The sequence below is a fragment of the Artibeus jamaicensis genome, unplaced genomic scaffold, assembly GCF_021234435.1.
Source record: "Artibeus jamaicensis isolate MK-2021 breed Jamaican fruit bat unplaced genomic scaffold, CSHL_Jam_final contig_585, whole genome shotgun sequence".
NCBI lineage: Eukaryota > Metazoa > Chordata > Mammalia > Chiroptera > Phyllostomidae > Artibeus > Artibeus jamaicensis.
Window position 1 is genome coordinate 2060187 of NW_026521894.1, and position 15914 is coordinate 2076100.

General features: G+C 40.6%; 1 protein-coding gene across 8 annotated transcripts in view; it reads left to right on the plus strand.

Moving 5' to 3' along the window:
• USP28 (ubiquitin specific peptidase 28) overlaps positions 1–15914 on the plus strand; it is a 72894-nt gene that overhangs the window by 14993 nt on the left and 41987 nt on the right. For all 8 annotated transcript variants that reach the window (XM_037151321.2, XM_053670448.1, XM_037151315.2 and 5 more), the window contains exons 2-5: positions 4306–4383; positions 5664–5796; positions 8760–8865; positions 10005–10164. In XM_037151321.2, the coding sequence (XP_037007216.2) occupies positions 4306–4383; positions 5664–5796; positions 8760–8865; positions 10005–10164 (477 nt within the window). The remainder of the gene's footprint in view (positions 1–4305; positions 4384–5663; positions 5797–8759; positions 8866–10004; positions 10165–15914) is intronic.

The following is a 15914-nucleotide window of genomic DNA, read 5'->3' on the forward strand; positions in this document are numbered from 1 at the left end:
ATTCATAGTTTTTGATCTTATTCAAACTCTTAATAGCTATCTTTGATTTACCTTTTAATTCAAGACATTTGATGACAGAGTAGGTTTTGTAAACTTTAGTTTCTAATTCCTACAATGAAGATAATGATTCTTACCTTTAAGGGTTATTACAAGGATTACGTGTATGTGAAGCTCCTAAGGTTGTTGACACAGAGAAGGTGCTCAGTAATGTTAGTTACCACTGTTGTAGGCACTGTTCTGTGGAGAATTCAAATTAGGTAGTATGTTTTATAATTCCCATTTCATACTTAAAACAATTAGACAACCAAATGATGAGAAATACCCAGTAAACACAGTCTCATTCATTCACAGGCTCATCTGTTCCCTCAACAGGAGAAGTTAGAAGGGGGAGAGAGCAGTAAGGACCAGAGTTCTTGGGAGTGACTTTAAGGGAGAGGTAAAATGATTATAATCTTGGCATTCCATGGTTAATCTACAAGAAATAATAGAAGTAACACTTCAAAGGCATGAGAGGGTGTAGGGTAGGTGAGTTTGTGAGGTAAGGAATAGTGTAGTAGAAAGGGTTGAGCAGGGTAAGGGTAGAGTCGGGTAATGGTCTTTTGAATAATAGCAAGATGAGGAATTGGGATTTGAATGAACATGGAGAACACTGTTCCTAGAGCTGTACAAATGGTTTTACAAAGTCCTGACTGGTGTAGCTCAGTGGATTGAGCATGGGCTGTGAACCAAAGGGTCACCAGTTTGATTCCCAGTCAGGGCACATGCCTGGGTTGCGGGCCAGGTCCCCAGTGGGGGCCACGTGAGAGGTAATCACACATTGATGTTTCTCTCTCTCTTTCTCCCTTCCTTCCCCTCTCTCTAAAAATAAATTTAAAAATGATTTTACAGAGTTGTCTCTGCCAAATAGCTTTAAAAAAGGGAAACTAAAAGTATTTCCCTTTCCTGAGTGTATTATTCTGGATGAATTGATGTTCACTGCTACCTATTATAAAATAGAGAAAGGGGAAGGGGGCTTTAATCCATGGCCAGATGTAATGATCAGCAAATTATGTAGTATTTACACACCATATGTCATCGATTCACATTTACTTGACATTTTGAGGTCTCTGAAGCCGAGATGCTCTTCCCACTTCCTGTCATCCAGATGGGATGTGGTCGTCATTGTCTGCACATGCTGGGCTTGGTTGTAGCTGTTCCTGCCATCACTGTCTCAGCAGTTGACTTACATGACTGTGGGTACTGCACGGTTAGTTTACTTGCCATTTAAAGTGTCTTTAAAAAGATCACACTGTGACTCTACATTTAAGTGGGGAAAGAAGTGTGTGAAGAAAGGCGTGGGGTCCTGGCCCAGCGGCTCCGTTGGTTGGAGTGTCATCCAGTGCGCCGGGGTTGCAGGTTCTATCCCAGTGAGGGCACACACAGGACTCAACCACCGAGTGCATAAACAAATGGAATAACAGTCCATGTTTCTCTGTCTTTCTCTAAAAAAAATCAGTCAATAAAAAAAGAAAGGCATAGAAACAGAAACACAGGATATAATTTGGTTTTATGTGAAACAAAATGACTACAGTTTCATATTTTCTTGCAAAGCTACAATCAAGTGTTTTATGGGATTTAAGGAAGGATGATGCCATAGGTATATTAAGTTTTGTTATTGAAAAACATGTAAAGGAATTGCCTACAGGCCAGGCTCTGCACCTGAAAGCAGGGGAAATTGCTATATTTCACAGCGTAAATAAAATTTTAGAGCTACAAGAAACTGGTGTGACCAATCCATGTGTCTCCTAGGACTGTCATGAAGGCATTGTGTCATGGATTAAGCGGCAATAGATTTTCTCCTTAGTAGTGCATAAAATACTTTTTATAACTGATGCAGCTTAGATTCAGTTAAAGATAGTATTTACTTCAAATACAGTATTTTCCCGATGATAGCTTGTTTGAACATACTGTACTTTTAAGTAATCAAAGTTGTGATTATTTGAAGGTAGACAAAAGAAATAGGAAACTGGTTAAGATGCAAAGGTTGAAGTCATAATACAAGAGTAAAATATTTCTGCCTCATAGAGGATCTGTTGCCTGTTTTGTTTTTTCAGATACTGCATAGCGTAGAGGTTAGAGTACAGAATCAGTTAGGCAGCTTGGGGGGTCAAATCTCAGCCCCACCCCTTACTAACAGTAACCTTGTATAAGTTATTTCACCTCTCTGTGTCAGTTTTTTTTTTTGTCAAATGGTCATCATGTCTCTCTCAGGTTTGTGGTGAGGGTTAAATTAGTTAATACATGTGAAGTGTTTAGAAGAACACCTGGCTAAAAGTAAGCAGCCTGTGTTACTTATTATTTTTTTACTGGGATTGTTTTCTGTCAGTCTTAAGTATCAGTTCACATACAGAGTAATTTGAGGTGAAGATGTAATTATCTATCCTATTGTTATCTTTTTGGCTACTGTTACATGTCATATGATACTCATTTCCCTCTTCCAATTCTTTCTACCTCTTTTGGGGGTATATTGATTTTTTAGAAAATTGTGTATGATTGAGATGTATAGGTTCATATACCCAATAAAATCAAATGGAATTAGAATTAGTTTGGAGAAAATTTTTAATATTTTATTTTTCTAAAAGTCACATGCTTTGTGTTTTCAGCATCTGCCAAGCCTAAATCAGGACACCTGCTTGTCTGTCACTTTCCCAAGACACAGGCAATGACTTCCTGTGACAAGACTCATAGCCTCAAAGACTGCTGGCCTCAGCAGGGTCAGGTTCCATTTCTAGCTTACAACTGCGGCCTGGGATTAGAACAGAAGGACTGACTACAGGGATGTTTCATTTAGTTATTTCTAGTTGTGTGATACTTAAGTGTTGCACCAGACCGTCAGCTGTTGAAGAACATGCGGTACTGTGGCTGTTGTAGCTGGCAGTGAATGTGCACTGCCTCTTGAGGACATGCTACTAACTGAAAAATAGTTCATGTGAACCATCAAGTACTGAATCCAGGCCTAATTCTTGGATAACCTTAGGAATAGTATAAATTAGATTTCTTCTCACTGAATTAAATGTGAACTATTTCATTTTCAGTGTTCATCTAAATAGTTATTATCTTCATTTGGACAGCCAATTGTTTAAATGAGCTTACTTGTAAATAGTTGTTTGGGGTTAACTTTTGTCTTCATGCAAACAGGATAAAATGTTCCAGTGAAGATGTTACGTCTGGAAAGGGTTATAAACTGATCTTGTGGTACAAGATAGGTTTTTCCATGATTCAGATCAATGAAGAGAAAGCATTCCATAGTGTATTCCCCCTGGAATTTTATTTACAATTCAGAAAATTCTAGCTTTATCTATACTTCATTTTAAGCAATTAAAACTAAAGTTTTAACTATAATGTTGGTGATAGTCATTTGTTAATTACATGATTGGAAACTTATTGTCAGTGAAAAACGGCACATAGAAATGGCATGTGCAGTGAAACGTAACATAGCACAACTTCGTATCTGTTCACACTCCCTGGGTTCCAGATAGAACCTACTCACTTACATACTGCTCACAGAAAGAAAGGCCTGAGGCACTTGAAGCATCCCTTAGGCTAGAACATTACATTTAAATGTTTTGTATACTCATAGTTTTACTGTTTACTTCTATTTCTTCCACGAGTGCCAAAGCATTTGCGAGTAATAGAGTGTCATATCGTGATGTTTCTGGGCAGTGTTGGGGCTGGGACAGTTTTCCCTCACTCCTTTAGTTCTTCTGGCTGATTGAATAATTCAGATGACAAACAGCAGGTTAACAAGAGAAAATCAGATTTTAATATGTGTCACAGAGAATTCACATAAGCATAAAAACTCCAAAGACTGAGTCTGTATGAGATAGATATGTCAGTCCGGACAAGAAAGAAGAACCTGAGATTCCCAAGGGGAAATAGGCAATTTACAGGTAGAGGACAAAGTGGCAAGTAAATTCTTGCTAGGTGACTCAGAAATAATGGGACACACTTCATTCACATGTGCTGAAGTGAATATGCTAAGTTGATTATGCTAAGGTCCCCTTCCTGAAGCAAGTTTTTCTGTCTGAATCTTTTTCAGTGGGAAAGGGGGAGGTAACTTTTCCTATTTTGCTAACACTTTGTTTTCAGCTCAAAATATTCTGCATGGCAGGTGGCACATTCCAGGAGATCCTACCCCCACCCACAACAGTGAAGAATACAAGTCTCAGGCCTTTTTATTTAAGATGCTTGTATTCTTTAAATGTGTTCTAATTTATGTTTTGACTGACATATGTCTGTGGTTTTTTGTTTGTTTCTTGAATATAGAGCTGCCAAATGCTGTTAAATCAGCTGAGAGAAATCACGGGCATTCAAGACCCTTCTTTCCTTCATGAAGCTCTGAAGGTTAGTTTCAAGGCTTCTTTTAGTCAGTGGGCTTTAAAACAGTTGTCCATATCATAGTTATGTCAGCACAAGCTATTTTAATGCCAGAATGAAAATGTATTTAGGGACAGAAGCTCTACAGGTCAAATAACCGAGTATCTTCAACATGCAAATTAGAAGGATAGGGGAGTTTTAGAAGGGGGAGACTGGCAGTGGGGGTGAGGGGAGCACCCTACTGGGTAAAAGAAATTTATGGAATATCAACCAGTTGCATGGTATAGAATATATGGATCCTGACTCAAACAAACAAACTAAAAAATATTTGCACCAGGGAAGTTTGAAATGGTTGTTATTTAAAAACTTGCCATTTACTCTTAAGATGTGATGATAGCATTGTGGGTTATATTTTTAAAAAGATGTGTTCTGAAGTGTTGACTCATGAACTGACAAGATGCTTAGGGTTTGTTTTAGAATATCTGGGTAGAGGGCAGGATGGGTAAAACAAGATTGGCCACCTTGATAATTGTTGGTACCGAGTGATGGGTACATGGTGTTCAGTTATATGTTCCCTCCACTATTGTAAATGTTAGAAAGTTTCCTAATAAAAAATTGAAAACAAATATAAGTATGGTCACCACTACAGAATAGGTAACTGCTTGGCATTTTTATTGTAGGGGCTGACTTCATTTAGAATCTCTGTGTTAGTTGCCAACCCCCTTTTCAATACATCATGCTGTATCTGTGAAATCAGGAGGAGTATTGTTGCATTCAAAGTGGAGAGAGCAAATAACCAGCAATATTTCTTTCTTTTTTGCATGTTGTGATCAGTCATAGCATAGCAGCTCCTTTCCTGTGAACAGGAATTTGATACATGTTTTAAGCACAATGTCTTACTATTCTCCACTGTCCTCTTTTTTTTTTTCTGCTTTCTACCCTAGACATATGCCTAGACTTACTCAGGATGTCACCAGGGTAGTAAGAAATTATAAACAAAAAACTAACTCATTACTTATTTTAAATGCTGTGATGCTTTACTTTTTCATTTTTTAAAAGATTTTATTTATTCATTCTTAGAGAGAGGGGAAGGGACGGAGAAAGAGAGGGAGAAAAACATCAATTGGTTGCCTCTTGCATGTCCCAGACCAAGGACTGGCTGGCAGGCAACCCTGGCATGTGCCCTGACTGGGAATTGAACCAGTGACCTTTTGCTTTGTGGAACAATGCCCAGCCAACTAAGCTACATGGGTCAGGGCTGATGCTTTACTTTTTAAGTTTTTATTTTTATTTTTTTCCCTCTTTAGGCCAGTAATGGTGACATCACTCTGGCAGTTAGTCTTCTCACTGATGAAAGAGTTAAGGAGCCCAGTCAAGACACTGTTGCTACAGAATCACCTAAAGGAGAGAGGAGTGCCACCAACAAAGAAGTATTAGCAAGTAAGTATGCCTTGTCTTAGTCCTGCTCCAAACTAGCCAAAATAAGAGATGAGTATGTGTGTTTCCTATTAATCACATCAACCCTTTGGAAATAATGGTAATGATAGCTAATTATTAAACCATTACTATGTGCCAGGCATAATTATAAGCACTTACATGGTTTCATCATTCAACACTTATTTCATGAGCACCTACTCTGTGCTAGGCACTCTTAGGCACTGGAGATGAACAAAATAAATAGGAATTCCTGCCTTCATATCACTTATTTTTTCAAGGGGAGATGAACAATTTATATAGCATATTAGAGCATGATAAGTACTATAGAGAAAAAGTAAAGGATGGAAAGAAAAAAAAGAGTTCCAAGGATTAGATTTGAAATAGGATGGGCCTTTTGAGAAGGGGTGAGTGAGTGAGTCGTGTGATGCCTTAAGATGGGAATATACATTGGTTTGCTTGAGGAGCCGCAAGGAAGCCAGAGCTGAGACTTAGTGAATGAAGAGGGCAGTGAGAGATGGGGCCACAGAGTGGACAGGAGGCAGGTCATGCAGAGCCTTCGTAAGTACTTGGCTTTTATTCTGAGTTAGAGGGTTAGCCAATGGAGAATTTGGAGGAGGGGGATGGTCCAGGCTGTTTTTGTTTTCTAACATCATTCTGACTGCTATGTTGGAAACAGAATGTGGAGGAGTGGCTAGTGAACTTGGGTCAGAGCAGAGAGCCAAGGACCAGTCAGGAGGTTATTGCAGATGATGTTGGGTGGGCCAGGATGTAGTGGTGGAGGGGTGAGAAGTGCTTGTTTTATGGGATTTGTTGACAGAGGAGATAAGGTTTATGAAAGAAGAGTAAAAAGTGACTCAGGGTCCCCCCCACCCAAGCAGATGAAAGGATGGAGTTGCACTTAACTGACATGGGAATGACTGCAGATGTAGCAAATTTGGGGTGGAAGATGAAGCGATCGGTTTTGGCAGTATAAAATTTGGGATGTCAGTTAGACATCAGGTGGAGTGTTAAAACACGCCATTCAGGTGGAGGGGAGAGATCTGGGCCGGAGAGAGATAAAACTTGGGATCATAAACCTGTAAGTGGTTTGTAAAGTTATGAAATTGGTGAATTCTCCAAGGGAGAATGTATAGAAAACAGAAAAGGTTTAGTGACTAATCATTGGGCACTCCCAGTGTAGGGAGGCCTGGGAGATAAGGAATGTCCAGGGAGGTTGGAGGAAGACCAAGAGAACTGAGGGAGTGGTACTTCGGAAGCCAAGGAGGCTTCCAGGAGAAAGCCATCGGCTGGTTGGATGGTGTTAAGGGATATTTGGTTTCTTTGTAGTTTTGAGTGATTCTGAGTAATGCTGATATAAATATTCTTATATCTGTCTATGGCACACACAGTGACTTTTTCAATCAGTATTTTGGAAAACTCATCCATGTTGAAGGTTATAACTGTAGTTCATTTATTTTCATTGCTGTGTAGTATTTTATGGTCTGAATATACCATAGTTTATGTATTTATTGACTTTGGGGTTGTTTCACATTTTTTGCTATTATAAACAAGGCTGCCGTGAGCTATTTGATTTATATTACTTTGTATAGCTAGTGATGTTGAACATCTTTTCATGTACTTGCTGGCCACTTGTATATCTTCTTTGGAAAAATACCTGTTCAAAATCTTTGCCCATTTTAAAAATTGGGCTATTTGTCTTTTTTATCATTTAGTTGGAGGAATTCTTTAGATAGTCTGTATATAGGCCCTTTACTAGATATGTGATTTACAATTTTTTCCCATTTTGTGGGTTCTCTTTTCACTTTCTTGATGATGAAGCCCAAAAGTTTTTTTTGTTGTTGTTGTTTTTAATTTGGTGTCAAATTTATCTATTCTTTCATTTGGTTGTTTGTGCTTTGGATATTATCTCCAAGATGCCATTGCTTAATGCAAGGTCACAAACATTTTAGCTGTTATCATGAGGGCACAATCCTCTGTAAGCTCATTTTGTAACTGGTGTGAGGGAGGGGTATAAAAGTCACTCCTTTGCATGTGCCTATCTACTTGTCTCAGTACCATCTGTTGGAAAGGTGCTTTCTGTTTTGAATTGTCTTGGACCTAGTGATGAAAACCAGTTGACCATAAATATGAGGGTTTATTTCTGTTCCATTGATCTGTATGTTTTTCCTTAGGCCAGTAGCCCACAGTCTTGACTACTACAGTTTTGTGGTTTTTTTTTTTTTAAATTAAATGCTCTTCATTGCTGATGTATAGAAGTTCACTTAACTTTTGTACATTGATCTTTTATCTAACCACATTTTATTAATTATAACTATTTTCTGTAAATTATTTTGGGTTTCCTTTGCAGGTGATCATCATTTGTGAATTATGACAGCTTTGTTTCTTATTTCCTAATACTTATATTTTTATAAATTTTATTTTTTGTTTTATTTTCTTATTACCTAATCAGAACTTTCAGAACCATAGTGAATAAAAGCCTTGATAGTAGACTTGTTTGTCTTAGTCTTGGTTTTCAAGAAAGCATGTTTAACATTTCATTCACCATTAAGTATAAAATTTGCATTGGGCTTTTCATGTGATCTCTTTCTCAGCCTGAGAGTATTCTCTTCTCTTTCTAGGTAGCTTGGAGTTTTTATTCTTGAATAGAGTTCGAATGTTATCAACTACTTTTATCTGTTGAGCTTATCATTTTTTTCTTTAACTGTTAAGATAGTAAATTTTACTGGTCTGTTTTCTAATGTTAACTCAATGTTTCCTATAGTGAACCCAACTTAGCCTTAATATATAATCTTTTTTTACATATTAGCAGGATTCTGTTCACTATTGTTTTGTTTAGGTTTTTTGCATTCGTAATATGTGTGAGTTTGAATATATCTAATTTTATGAATGCTTTTACATTTTTCTGCAATACAGAGAGAACGGTGTTTTCTGCATGTAGACTAATTAAATTTCAATGTATCTTACAGAAGTAATAGACCTTACTCATGAGAACAAAGATGATTTTCAGGCTGCTATTGCTTTGAGTCTACTGGAGTCCCCTAAAGTTAAAGCTGATGCACGAGATCTTAACAGGTAATTGATTTAATTTATAATCTTTGCTGCCCACATTAGTGTGTAGGTCAAAGGCAATAGCTCTTGTGTCATTCAAGAACAATTCTGCCATGCTCCTTTAATTGCACCTGAATTAAAAATTTTTAGGAGGAAATTTAAATTTCACATTAGCTTACTTACTCTGGTTCACTTTTGAAAAAGCCAGTTATAAATATCTCATTGCATCCTGTGGTCTGAGTAGAAGACTGCAAATGTTGTACTTCATAATTGGTGATTGATGGTGGGGGGGAGGAACCAATCCTAAACTATCCAATAAATATTTATGTCCTTATAAACTTTGAGCCTTTGTACACTTTGAGGGTTATGTTGACTATTTGAAAATGAAATAGTGACTCAGCTACCTTGTCTCAGAAATGAACAGAGAATATATCTTTTGGTACCAATTGGTACTAATTTGGTGATTGTTTGGAATTTTTCACAAATACCAGTTCCATTGGGGTGGGCTGTCAGTTTCCAGATGTGTTTATTCCCTCGTAGTGTTGAGTTGTTTCTTTTAGGGAGACACAGGGGCGTGGTTTGGGTACCAGACAGTTGGGCTCTTTAGCAGGCTGTCTCTCTGCCTCATTCCATGACGGTGGTCTGAGATAAGGCGCTGCTGTTGAAATCTAAAAGTTTTCATATGGTAGCCATAAATAGTTTTGAGTCTTCAGTCAGTTCTATCTGGGACCTTATTAAATAATAATCTCTGTTATGGAAGAATTAATATCTCAATGTTTAAACCTTACTTTTCACTTAGGTTATAATCTTTTTTTAAGATATTATTTATTTATCATTAGAGGGGAAGGGAAGGAGAGAGGGAGAGAAATATCAATGTATGGTTGCCTCTCGTGTGTACCCTGCTGGGACCTGGCCTGCAACCCAGGCATGTGCCCTGACTGGGAATCGAATTGTGATCCTCTGGTTTGCAGGCCCATGCTCAATCTACTGAGCTACACCAGCCAGGGCAGGTTATAATCTTATAATTACTCTGTAGCCAGTAATTACCTAAAAAAGTTTTCTGGCATTTTGAACAACCTATGAAAGGTTATCAACATCCTCCATATAGTAACTGTTCTTTAACTTTTTCCTTTTTTGATGTGTGGTATGTTGGCACAATGTAGGATGCACGAGGTAACTGCTGCAGAAACTAAACGCTCAAAGAGAAAACGCTGTGAAGTCTGGGGGGAAAACCCCAATCCCAATGACTGGAGGCGAGCTGATGGTTGGCCGGTTGGGCTGAAAAATGTTGGCAATACGTGTTGGTTTAGTGCTGTTATTCAGGTATGGTTTTTTAAAGAGACAATGGCGTCTTCTGGAAACAAATTGTAATTTATTAAACTGAAATGTGAGAAGCCTAGCTTTAAAAACATGGAAACACATATGTAAAATGGGAAGGTTTCCCCACGGCATTATTGTGTTTGGTTGCTTTCTTGTGTTTTGGGGTTCATATGCTCTGGTGTCTAAATTGGGCAGTGCTAAAAAACAACGTCTTCTGTGGTTCTAAATATGTCGAATGGGTGTTTTGGATCAGCATTTAGTGAAAATCGCGTTATAGCAGAGCAAGAGCTAATGACGAGTTGACTGTTGGGCAGCCAGTCGGGAACAGAGAAGTGGCGTATGTCGTGGAGGAGGAGAAGGAAGTCATTCCAGAGGCCTTTAGGAGATCAGAGCTGCGGGGTTTGGGAAGCGATTAGATCCAGGGTCCGTGCAGGAGACGGCTGGGAGAGACTCCCAGGTTTTCTGGCTTGGATAACCAGGTGGATGAGAATGCCATTTGACACTTCAGAAGGGCTAATTTGGGTGCGTATTAGGAATGAGATTTTAGTTTGGTTTTTTTCCCTAATATTTATTAGGTGGCAGAGCCAAGATATGTAAGAAAAATAAGATAGGTTGTCACTTAAAGAATCATGGACTATTAAGGTACGCTAGTCCAGAGTCCTCATTTTAACTTTTTATGTTTTCTGAATCCGCAGATAATGCTCTTTTCATTAAAAATACTTCTAAATACTTAAAAGAATCACATTCTAGACAGTGGGCTCCCTGAAGGCAGAACCAGTGTGTAATTCACCTCTCAGGGGTTCTTGAATAGATGAATGAGTGAGTGAATTGAGTGGGTGAAAAAAAGTGTGTCACATACTCTGTGATACAGAGGGATTAAGAGAACAAAGCCAGGTTGTTGAGGAAGACTTGAGAAGCCAGATGACCCTCCAGGGCCCCACCATGGCTTTGGAGTCCCTCATGTGAGAAATGGGCAGACTTCGCCCCATCCTCCTTACTGCAGTGACGGGAGCACTCACATCTGGGCTGCTACCCCTGCAGGTGGATGGCCTTGCCTGTCCCGCTTTCACTGAGCTTCCCAGGTGAACAGCTGAGTTTTTCTCTTGATGACGTGACTGGGTTGCCCATCTTCCCTGATACACATGTGCAGATTTTCCTCCTAGTATCTCCAGAGAGGGCCAGGACTCCTCCGCCACCTTCATGCTCCTGCGTGACAATCTGGATTTACTTTGTGAAGTGACTTTTAGGATTAATTTATCAGTAGGCTTCCAGTTTTAACTAAACCCAGCAAGAAGGCACAGAGCATCCCTGTGGACCCTTCCAGCTCCATTTGAAAAGCCAGCCAACAGCATACTCCCCACAGGGTTTGCTCCGATGTGCCCATCACCCTAGTGTCTGCTGCCATCCCACTCCTGGAACCACCTGCCTCCTGACAGAGTGGAGCCAGGAGGGTTTGCAGGGTGGTCATGACCTCCAGTCTCAAACCCAGTCACGTGGCCCAAGTGCTGCTGTGACAAGGGCACTCTGCTATTGGGATGGCCCTGGCAATTTTGCACCTCAAAACACTGATTCTTGTGAGGGCAGGCCTCAGGAATCAGTTCAGTTGTATACGTGCTGAGTTTGAGGTGTCACATGAAGGTATCTTGTGGTGAGTTAAATATGTATATATAAATATATGTGTATGTATATATATATATATATGTCTATAGTTAAATAAAAAGATCTGGGCTGCAGATATAATTCTGGGAATCAGTAGCATGGGTGGTAATAAAGCCAAGGGTTTCTTAGGGGTGTCCAACCTTTTGGTGTCTCTGGGTCACACTGGAAGAAGAAGAATTGTCTTGGGTCACATATTAAATACATTGCAAGACATAGTCAAAAAAATCTCAGTGTTTTAAGGAAATGTATGATGTTGTGCTGGGCTGCACTCACAGCCAGCCTGGGCCACGTGCGGCCCAGAGGCGGCAGAGTGGACACCCCTGGAGACGAAGTCCCTTAGAGAGAGAGTCGCCTCTCTGGAATTGTCTTCAGACGTCTTACACCTCATGTGGCCACGAGGCAGCACTTGATCCTACCTCTTCAGTCTTCTCCATCATCTTGCTTGACTCAGCCAGAAGTGGAACCCTCCTTTTCCACACAAAATCCATGCATTCATGTGCCAGGCACTGTTTTAGCACTGGGGAAACAGCAGTGAATTAAACAACCCTTACTCTCATGGAGTTTACCTTGGAAAGAGTGGGAAACACAGTAAACAAAATATGTATCAGGTGGTAATAAGTGCTCTACAGACAAGTGAGTGAGGGTAAGAGGAGCCCAGAAAGGTTTGGCTACAGAGGGAGGGCTGTTATTTATATAGGGTGGTTAGGTATGACCTTTTTGATGAGGTGGACATGTGAGCAGAGGCCTGCATTAGGGAAGAGAATGAGCCATAAACGTACATAAAGAATATTTCATGTAATTATATAAACATAATGTAGACAGAGGGAAAAGCAAGTCAAAGACCCAGGTTCAGGAGCTTCCTTAATGAGTTGAGAAATAGGAAAGAAGGCCAGGACTGAGTGATGGGGGAGAGGGGGACAGATAGCAATGAAGTCAGAAAGGTGGAGGTGGGGTGGGGAGCTTAGATTCATGATGAGGATTTAGGATTATATATGACATGGGAAAGTGTTGGGAACTTTGAGGCAAAGAAGCGATATGGTCCTACTTCCATTTTAAGAGGATCACTGGAATCTGGCTGAGAATAGAATTTGGAAGGTAATGTAGAGTTAAGGACATCAGTCAGTTCTTGGAAACGGAGATTAAGAACTCTGCCTGTATTGACATCCCCTTCAACCTTCACTCCTGTGAGAGATATCGTAAAGAACTAGCAATAGAAGGATAAGGAAGTAAGCTTTTCTGCGAAAGCATGAGCGGTCACATAGGAAGGGAATGTAGGAAAAGGGCAAGAGAGTGGTAGGGGAAAGAAGAAGAAAGAAATGATGACTCCCAATTAAAGTTGACATAGTTTTTAATAATCATTTGTTCCTGTGAAATAAGCAGCCAGTTTTTTTGGAGACAGGGTGGTGAAGTGATAGAGTCAGATTTGAAGTGGAGTGAAAAGTTTAAAAGAGGTGTTGCAGACAGTGGGAAACCAGTTGGCACCAGATTTCTAAAAATTTGAAAGTCTACTTGAGGTTGTCAACCTTGAACATATGGTGGTATCAGTATGCCCTGTTTTTATTGGGACTTCTTTTTAGCAGTGCTCTGAAACTTGAGTGGAAAATCAAATTCATTTAGGTTGGAGGACTTGCGGGGTATGATGAAAAACATAGGGCAGTTAGAGAATTTAATGAGGGGTGGTTACAAACCATGGAATCAAAACTAGAGAGGGGGAAATGAAGACAGGAAAGAACTAATGGGGAAAAGGAGAGGTCAGTTTGCCCAGGTTCCTGATGAAATCGAAGGATAGCATCCTGTGGGTAGTTGAATAAATGAGCCACAAGACAGATTATGGTTCAAGAGTGGAATTTTCTGAATTTGTGATCTGAGAATTGGCAGTTTTTCAGGCATGGACATATCCCGGGTATGGCTTTAAGTGTGGGCTTAGAGAAGGAATGGAGGAATATGCCACTAGAGCGAGGATGCTCAGGAGGACAGAGGGTCGCTAGGCTGAAGGGATGAACATGTGCCTTTAAGTTCAACATCTACTGTATGTCTAGAACTGTTCTAGGCCCTTGAGATCCAGGAGAGAACAAAACCATGACAGAGCCTTACCATTATGGAATTAACATTTAAATACATTTATATAATATGTTAGACTGTGATCAGTTGTGGGGGTGACTTTGCCCTCAAGTCCCCCTGTCTGCCACAGATGAAAGTAACACTATCAAGACATGATCTGCTTGGGGAGGAGAGGTGGCCAATTTCTCAGAGGAAAAAGGCCAGGAGCCCCTTCCTCCAGGGGCTTTTATTGGGTTGCAGTACACAGGAATACAGGTGGCAAGGATCAAACAGTAGATAACATATCAAAGAAATCTGAGGGCTTAGTCTGAGTCAGTGTCTGTCAGGAAAGGGGGTTGCCGAAACTTTGGGAGACATACTCATTTCCTGCTCGGACCCTTATCATGTGAATGAAAGCACTCTTAGCAAAGCAGGCTTCACAGAACTTTTAGGAATTCTTTGTTATGCCAGATTACCCCAGATCCCACTCTGGCTGGCGGAGGACCGCACTGCCTCCCCATCATAGGTTTTCAGGATTAGAGCCAGGAAGTGCTTCTGCCAGAGGACATGGGGACTTGGGCTGTGTCAAAGCTGGGGTGGTGAAGGTCCATCACTCCCTCTTTGTTGCAGTCCCTGAGTCCTTCCATGATGGCCTCCCAAGTAATCGTGTCTGGCTTAGGTTGCCCCTTCTCTGAGGAGTCGTACCTGTCATGGACTAATTGACCAAGCTTTGGGGGCAGGGGGAGGAAGCAGAGGCAGCGTTTGCTACCAGAGACAAGCTTTGTCTCCTTGTGGATCATATTTCGGAGGTTGCTCACTCAGCCTTAGCCATAGGGGATAGTTAAAACTCCTGAAACCAGGCAGAGCAGTTCCCAACAATCAGTGTGATAGAAAAAAGATCAGGGTAAGAGCGATTGTACTTGCTGCAGGAGAGATGGAAGCAGATTGCAATGTAAACCATGATGTTAGGCTGAGATGAGACAGGAACAAATGCCAGCTATGCAGGAGGACAAGGAGTGAGCCAGGTGGCTGTGAAGAAAGAACATTCTAAGTCGGGGAAACCACGGAGCAATACTTTAAAATGGGAGTGCTGTGTCCAGGAGTCCCAGTGCACATGAATGTGCACAGGATGTCTGAGAAGTCCCAAGTGGCAGAAATGCTAAGAGTGGAGGGAGAGTCATTGGAGAGGTGTTGTCTTTTTTTCTGTGAGAGATGGGGAGTCACTGAGGGCTCTTAACAGAGGAATGATGAACTCTGACCTAAGTTTTAGAAGCCCACTCTGGCTACTGTGAGCAAAGGTGCAAGTGGAAGACCTGTTAAGGAGGCTACTCCAGTCATCTCCATGAGTTGCGATGGTGGCCTGGACCAGGTGGGTAGCTGTAGAAACAGAGAAGAGTCTGGATTCTTGATTTATTGTGGAGGTAGAGCTGACAGGATGCCCCATGGATTGAATGTTGACTGAAGCCTCCTAGAAGGATGACAGGACTGGGGGTTAACCATAAGAACTATTTCTAGGTAATGATCTTCGAGTCAGGAGCATTATTTGATCATTTTAGAAAGAGAGAAGAACCTGCATGGCAAGTAAATGGTACAGCGGAGTTTCTGGAGGCAGGGTGACCATGTGCAGTGATCCAGGTGAACAGTGATGGGAGTTCAGTTAGAGCAGTCGATGGGGAGGAGGTGGTTATATGTAGCACCCCAGAGGGTGAGTCCAAGGGCCTTCTTCCTTATTAGATGTGGGTGGTTAAGAAAGGGAAAGGATTCAAAGATAACTCTGAATTTCTAAACTTTGATAACTGGAGAAAGGATGTGATTAAGTGATAACAGAGAATACAGGAGAAGCAGATGTTGGAGGATCATGTAGATAATGGATTGGGAAATGGGAGTGAGTGCTCTTTGGTGTTTTTTAAGAACAGTAGTATTTTGAGGGAAAGCTTGACTTTGGTGAATGTGAGGAGATGGAGTGACATAACTGAAAATGGGAGGCCATTTTTCTCTTGGTAGAACTGAAGACCTGGAAAATTACAGGGTGGTAAGCAGAGTAGGAGTGTAAC